We start from the raw sequence: 8,081 nt of genomic DNA on the forward strand, positions 1-8,081 counted from the left end.
AAACCCGCGTCCCCTGCATCGGCAGGCGGACTCGCAACCACTGCGCCACCAGGGAAACCAGAAATAATTGTTTCTTATTTCAACCTTTCTTTCTACTTTGGCACTATCTCATTCTTGTTTGGGATTTTAAGATGCTTATGAATTTCCTTTGCTTCTAGCTCTCAATTCTTACTTGGTATGGTCAAGACTAATTTTAGGACTCCCTACTGTCAAAAAGCATACATTTTTACATTGTAAGTATTAATTATTTTATAACTCTCTTCCTTAGTCACATGTTACCTTTAAATTATTTAACCGTATCAGAACAACTTAAGATTTCGTAAAGCTATCTCTGGTGCAGAACAAGGACTGGTACGTCAAAGGAGCACTTCTCAAATTTTCTATTTATAAGCAATTTATAATTCTTTCTGCCGGCATATTTTTCTCAATTTTCTCCTTTTCATTATATTAATAAACCAAATTAAAATTTTAAATTCCATGTAGTGCTTTTCCTTCATTATCCCCTCAAAGGCATATCTCCAGGACCCAATGTTATCTTGCAGTTTATACTAGGTACTTGCTGCTGTCACTTTAGATGTCTTCTCCACTTCATTTATCTATTGTTCATGTGGAATGTATCACATAAACCTTTTTTCCCCCCAGATAATGAAATTAAACCCTTAACCATCAAAATTTTGTTTTACCAAATTTTTTTAAAAGGATTATAATACCGTTACAGAACTTGAAACTTTATTACTTCTCAGCTTTAAAAATGTATGGAATCAAACCTTTTCCTAAGGACTCAAGATCATTACTAGGAGCCTGTGCTGTGTGCTGTGGGTTATACAGCAGTTTTTCTGCCTTCTCTCCCATGTTGGCAGCAGCCATTGCCATTTTCACTGTACCTGTCCTCCTCTCCTCCTAATATGCCAGAAACTAAAATTAGATAATGAAAATATAAATAAGTTAACCAGTAACCTTTGAATATGGTCCCAGACCATGGGCCACATAAATTTTGTTGCACTTGGGCACTAAAACCCTTTTTTTTTCTTTTTTGTGAGTTCCAGACTGTTTTCCAGGCTAAGGAATAATCTAGATTAACATTAAGTGAAATATTAATCTATGTATGGTCTGATATTAAGATTTGAGTTGATAATTTGTTTACCTTTATTCAGGGAAGAACTGCTAAAGCTCTGAGGTCATTACAATTTGCAAACCCAGGAAAGCAAACTGAATTTGCTCCAGAAACTGGTAAAAGAGAAAAAAGAAGGCTTACAAAAAATGCAGCTGCTGGTTCAGACAGGTAGGCTATGTGTTATTTAAGGTATATGTTAACTTGCTTCACATCTGTATTGTTTTCCTGTCTTTCTCTTAAGTTTTGAATGTTTCTGGTTAGATATTTTAAATTCGATAATCTGGAATTAGTAAGAACCTCCAAGGGCCTCATAGAAAATTAAGGCATCTCCTTCCACTCTAAAAATTTATTTCTAAGAAAGTATCAATGAAGTGAACAAGATAACATTTTTGGCACAATAATTAAAATAATTTAAACTTATTATACTTCTCTTTTTGTTTTGTTTTTGGCTACATTGGGTCTTCTTTGCAGTGCGTGGGCTTTCTCTAGTTGAGGCGAGCGGGGGCTACTCTTCATTGTGGTGTGCGGGTTTCTCATTGCAGTGGCTTCTCGTTGCAGAGCACGGGCTCTAGGCACATGGGCTTCTGTAGTTGTGGCATGCAGACTCAGTAGTTGTGGCTCACGGGCTCTAGAGCACAGGCTCAGTAGTTGTGGCGCACGGGCTTAGTTGCTCCATGGCATGTGAGATCTTCCTGGACCAGGGCTTGAACCCGTGTCCCTTGCATTGGCAGGCGGATTCTTAACCACTGCACCACCAGGGAAACCCTATACTTCTTATAGCTAAAGTAATTCACTTGTTTGAAAGCACTAATATGTAATCAGTATGTCTCTGCTCTATAGGTGGCAGCTAAAAAATAAATTTTATGAGAATACAAGGTTACTTTTTATTTTTTACATGTCTAAAATAGAAAGTTAAAGTACAGTCAATAGAATGAACAAGAAAACTAAATGGTTTAGAATATGACTTTTTAAACTGAGCATTTCTAAAATGCAAATTGACAAAGAAATGTTAGTGTAATTATTCAGAATTATTTTCTACATAGGCCATTTATTCCATCTATGAAGGTTTTCCATTGAATCATGTAAGTGTTTTTAGGCCAGATTTGCTAGAGTCCATTAAAGAACAAGAAACAGATTAATTGCAATATAAAAACAATTGGATAGTATACTGTGATAAAAATCTGTGTTCACAAAGCAGTAGATAGATTGGTTGCTAATAAAATGTACCACTATTACCTAGCCTTTTTTTTTTTTTTTTTTTTGGTAAGGAAGGGGTAAATAGTTTTAACAATTATATTATTGTTTTTAGACACAGTTCTTGTCCATTCCTTTGGATATGTTTCAACACTTTACAGTGAGGTCTCTTCTTCTCACAAGGAGCTCATTAGCTATTAATTGTAGAGTAGCTTTGAGTCAGGTAAGCCATGTATCAATTTGGCAGGGTTTCATCCCTAATTCAAAACATTTAATCTCCTTAAGTTTTTTTCATTAACTGTTTTCAACTAAATATTCAGAAATAATGTATTTGTGAGGTGTAACACACCTTGTGTTTTGTATTACAGACAAGTGATCCCAGCGAAGAGTAAGGTCTATGATAGCCAGGGTCTCCTGATTTTCAGTGGAATGGACCTGTGTGACTGCCTCGATGAAGACTGCTTAGGATGTTTCTATGCTTGTCCTGCCTGCGGTTCTACCAAATGTGGTGCCGAATGCCGCTGTGATCGCAAGTGGCTATATGAGCAAATTGAAATCGAAGGAGGAGAAATAATTCATAACAAACATGCTGGATAATTTGTGGTATCAAATTACGGGATCTTTAAAGTTCCTTTCTCTATTTCTAAATTCTAAGGTACCTTTTAAAGTTGATTGCCAAGTGACAGACATGCACTCAATGTGCACTAATGTTGCTTTTAGGATGCTTTAAGATAAATTATTTGATGTAAAGTTTGATGGACTATTTATTACTCAGCAGTCAGCTTCAAGCCTGTCTGGGTCAATGTAAACAAGCAGTGTATAGGCAGTCCTCAATTTGCACAATTCCCAGGTCCACAAATTTCAATGACAGTGATTTAGTTAAATAAGCCAGTTCCCTAACAGCACAGTTCAAATTTCAGTCACCATGGTATATTAATTGTGAGTATTTACATGAAGTACAAGCTTCCTTGCTAGCTCTTAAGTCCACAGATCACTATGCAAGTAACAGATGTGCTTCAAGATCAGTGATCAATCACGTTACTTCTCTCAAATTCTGCAAGTGATTGGTCACTGCACATCTGTTAACTCAGTTGGCTCAGACAGCAAAGCACAGAGTTGTGTTGACTCCTGCCACCCGTGACATTTTACAAAGTGGATAATCAGAATTGGCCAACAAAGATGGAAGTGCAGTGAAGAAATGAAAATGATAATGCTAGAAGTGTGACTTGAATTGAACATACATAGAGTTGTAGAAGAAATCACTGATCATGGGAATGTTGACACTGCTGCTATTCTAGAGCCTCTAGATATGCAGCTAGAGGAACTCAGTGAAGGCAAACTTAGCATCATAAATGAGAAAAGGAGGAACATGTCCCAGAAGAAGTGATGGTAACAAACTTCACATTAAAGGAAATTACAGAGGTATTTCACAACATTGAAAGCACAAACGATAAAATGGTGGAAGCTAATATAAACTTAAAGGAGTCTGACAACTTGCAGTGGTATAGAAAAGATGCTTACCCAGTACCATAAATTACTTGACAAAAAGGCAAGTACTATTACACCTGATTAGTTTTTTACAATGAAATAACACTTCAGTTTTCAGTATTTCTGATTTAAATTACAGTGTACTAAGTAAATACTTTTTGACAATTGTTTCATTTTCTTTTACGTTTATAACTGACACTTTTTAATATTTTGACAGATTTTTTTCAAGGTCACAGAACAATAATAATTTTCCCCATTAATTATTAAGATTATTTTGATTGCCATTTTTATGGTCCCACACTACTGCCCATGCAAGGCAAGGACTACCTATAGGTGAGACTAGTACCTACTTCAGGAAAAGTTAATTTTGATACAGCTAAGTAGTTGAACTATTTTGGAAATAATCTACATAACTAAGTACTATAATACATCATTTCTTCTCTCCACTTATTCTTTTAAAAAAATGTTTTAATACTGTAAACCTTTCATTGCTTAGACTGTGTTCTTGGTGAAAATTTGTGCTTGGTGGCAAAAATCTTATTCTTTCTATGTATAAAACATGGATATACATATAATATATAAGCAGATATGCATTATACCTGTGGTATTTCAATTTAATAGGATGTTGACTAGGATTAAAAGGGCTAAAAACAGCTCCTTAATGGGGTAATAATGAAACAAGGTAGAGAAACACTGGTTGAGACAGAGTATAAATTATTTGGAAATTGATTGAATCTTGACGTTGGAATATGTATGGGTACCCTTTGGAGGGTGGGGGTGGGTGGTAACGTCTCTCTGCTCTTTTTTTCAAGACAGCTATCCATCAGTCTGTCTAAAATATTTTATTGTCTAGGACACGGCCTCTAAACTAGCTTTTTGTTTTCCTTAAGTATAGTACTTTAATCAAATGAGCTTTTAACAACTTGAAATACTTTTAGCTGTTGAAAATAGATTTATACAGCCAATTTGATGAATTGACCAAAAGAGGTTTATTTTTACTCCTGTATACTTTTGGTATCTGTTTAAAATGACTGGTTTTACTTTGATGGCGTGCCATTTTCAACCATAGAATTAAAATGTCATTTTTAAGTTAGAAGTGTTTACCGACCCAATTATTAGAAGTACAGTTTATCAATTCCTTGACTGATGTTTCAACAGAGCACTGACAAAAAGAATATTTTGGCTTTCTATATTTAAATCAGATGCTAGATTCTTTTTTTTTCCTGGATTAAGGAAATATTTTATCACAGAAGAGACAAACACAGGCTCCTAATTTTATCTGAACTTCTAGGTTATTAGACCTTAGTTGAGTTACTGCCATCATTTTTTTTTGCTTCTAAATATGACTTAGTGTATTGCTTAAGCTCTTCATAGGGACAAGTTAAAATCTTAGCTTTTTGGTTTGTTTAAAACAGGAACATATTTTCAACAAAATAAATGACTTTAAAATTCAAATTGTTATATTTCAACATTCCTTAGTAGAACATTTCTCTTATTTTTCAAAGATGATAAGTTTTTTAAGGGAAACTTTCTCGAACAATTTTGCAAATATTTGTTCATTACGCCTATTTAGGAGACCAAACTTTTAGTGAGCATGCAAAATGTTTACAGAGAAAGGTATATCCGATTTGGAATAGGCTATAATAAAAGCTGTGTTTCAGAAAAACTACATCACAAGTCCACTTACTGTTTTAATATAAAATTACAGTAATATAGAATACAATGAAATTGTCTAGATCCTTTTTGTACTTTGCGTAAGTATGATTCAAAGTGGCTAAATTATTTTAGAATGCTATTAATCTAAAAGCAAAAATAAAAGTTGTATGAAACATGTAGCTTTGGCTATAGGTGGGTCCTTGTTGAAAAGTTAACATAAGACCAGAAACGTTGGTCTTCCAGTGTTGGTCACAAACGTTAGAGTGAAAAATGCATGTGTATATTTGAATAAAATGAGTGGCATCCCAGTGATCTTTTTCCCATTTGTCTTTTACAAGTATAAGAAAATAGCTACTTATCTTTGGAATATTATTTATGAGATTCTTCTATTTTTTTAAATATTTTGTCTATTTCTAGATAACAAGCTGCTCTACAACCTGACAGTCTATTCTAAAACTGCTTTCCTGGCGTGGATTCAACTAAGTAATTTTTAACAGATGTATTTTGAAACATGCATACATATATATCCATACAGAGAGTGATTTATTCAGAGAATATAACTTATAGTAAGTTCCAGCATGGTTCTTAACTTTATGGAGGTCAAAGACCCCTGTGAGAAGCTGATGAAAACTATGAGCTCCCCAGAAAAATGCATTTGAGTACTCATAAATATTCCACATTCAAAACCCCTGAACGTGTATTGAAGTACCTGGGTAATAGGCATTTTCTGTAAACCACTTGATGTTTGTTTTTTTTTAAGTGAGGATGGCTGTCTAAAGCGTAGTTTGGTTTTTTATGTAATGTTGTAGGTGGGTTTTGTTAAGCGAAATCAGAACGGTTCAGTTCGTTGAAAGACCTCTTGCTACCCTGAAAAGGCTAAATCCCACCGTGGCCCACCGCTCCCCCTTCCAAAAAGGTAATTACACGTCGAGTAGCAATGTAGAAAACTGAGGTGTCTCACATGGACTGAGCTTTTGTAATTAGAGATTTTCTTGCATTATGGTTATGCTGTTAGAAATAGCTTAGCATCCTTGTACAAATTCATGCAACACTGCTTTAGTTTTTGCTGACATCTGCTGGTATTTTCATGACAATAAACTCTGCTGCTGCTACTTAATGGTTAATCTCTTTGCTTATAAATTAAACTATGAACACTGGTAATTACCTTGAAGTGGGATATTTTTTAAAATTCTCAAAGTAGAATGGCTTCTCTTTTTAGCATTCTTAGGTCTTGCCCAGCAGCGGTCAACAAATTGTTAAGAATATGAGTGAGGATATGAAAATATACATGGACACTTCTGGGTTTCTTTTTATTTTTATAAAGTTGGAGAGACTGTGAAAAATAATTCTTTTACCTATTTTTTTAAAATCATCAAATACTTCATTGAACACTTAGTTTAAAAAGTATAATAGACTTCTATAGAGTATATACCCCAATTTGTAGATTATCTGTAACAGCATAGTTAAGAAGATTGACTAATCTTACCAGAAGATAAAGGAGATTTATCAAATAAAACAGATGATTAACTCAGTTGGGTTAGTAATTCTCCATCTTGAAATGCAATTTGAAAGTATTTAATTACAGCCCTATTAAGTGGCACAATTAAAATTTATTGATTTTTCCCCCTTGAAATGAGGGAATCATTTCTTTGTGAAATAATTATTAGAAACTTCAGTTTTTCCCAGTTTCTTTATCACTACAAGCAAACAGATGTTTTATTAAAAAGTTGCTGGGCTTCCCTGGTGGCGCAGTGGTTGAGAGTCCGCCTGCCGATGCAGGGGACACGGGTTCGTGCCCCAGTCCGGGAAGATCCCACATGCCGCGGAGCGGCTGGGCCCGTGAGCCCTGGCCGCTGAGCCTGCGCGTCCGGAGCCTGTGCTCCGCAACGGGAGAGGCCACAGCAGTGAGAGGCCCGCATACCGGTAAAAAAAAAAAAAAAAAAAAGTTGCTGTAATCTTCCTAGACTATGGTTTTAAAATAAGTGGACCTATTAAAAATAAAATGTTTGCAAACATTGCTGAAATAGCCAAAACTTTCCAGTACTCCCAATTTCTAACAGCTAATATATACATGAAAACACAAAGTTTTGGGCTCATGATTTTCATTGTAAACAGGCTGGATGATACTTTCTTTACTCAGTTCTTTTCAGAGGCACATTTTGAGGTAAGGGCACATTTTACTTTAAAGAAAGTAAAACCAGGCCTTGGCTCAGAGTTATGGGATGTTTGCCTTATCGAGAGAACTTATCTAAAACCAAGATTGAAGAGTTTGACCTTTAAAAGGAGACCTGAAACAATTCATAATGTAAATATTAGCTCTGTAATTATCCCTTAGTTATCAACATCCAGTCAGTTATATTGACCAATTTGATAAATACAAATTAAATTTTGGTTTCCGTTATCTTATATTCTAGTAGCCCGAATGTATGATTTGGGCTTCAGGGTAGTATTGCAGTTACTTTAAAAATTAAATTTATTATTTGGTGGCATAAGATAAAGTTACGAATAGTAGCAGAACTGGTACCATGTAAGTGGGTTCTACAAGGTTCTGGGTAAAGTACAAATTTAACTTTGGCATTAAGAGAGGTAAAATGATTCAGGAATGTTCAGTGAATTGTGGTATCCTTAA

General features: G+C 34.9%; 1 protein-coding gene across 2 annotated transcripts in view; it reads left to right on the forward strand.

Annotated features, from left to right (window-relative positions):
• Nucleotides 1-6,675, forward strand: part of ARL14EP (ARF like GTPase 14 effector protein) — a 19,726-nt gene extending 13,051 nt beyond the window's left edge. For both annotated transcript variants that reach the window (XM_028501447.2, XM_007121385.4), the window contains 2 exons: nucleotides 1,155-1,282; nucleotides 2,677-6,675. In XM_028501447.2, the coding sequence (XP_028357248.1) occupies nucleotides 1,155-1,282; nucleotides 2,677-2,905 (357 nt within the window). In that variant the 3' untranslated portion in view covers nucleotides 2,906-6,675. The remainder of the gene's footprint in view (nucleotides 1-1,154; nucleotides 1,283-2,676) is intronic.
• The last annotated feature ends 1,406 nt before the right edge of the window (nucleotides 6,676-8,081 follow it).

This window comes from Physeter macrocephalus, chromosome 16 (assembly GCF_002837175.3).
Source record: "Physeter macrocephalus isolate SW-GA chromosome 16, ASM283717v5, whole genome shotgun sequence".
NCBI lineage: Eukaryota > Metazoa > Chordata > Mammalia > Artiodactyla > Physeteridae > Physeter > Physeter macrocephalus.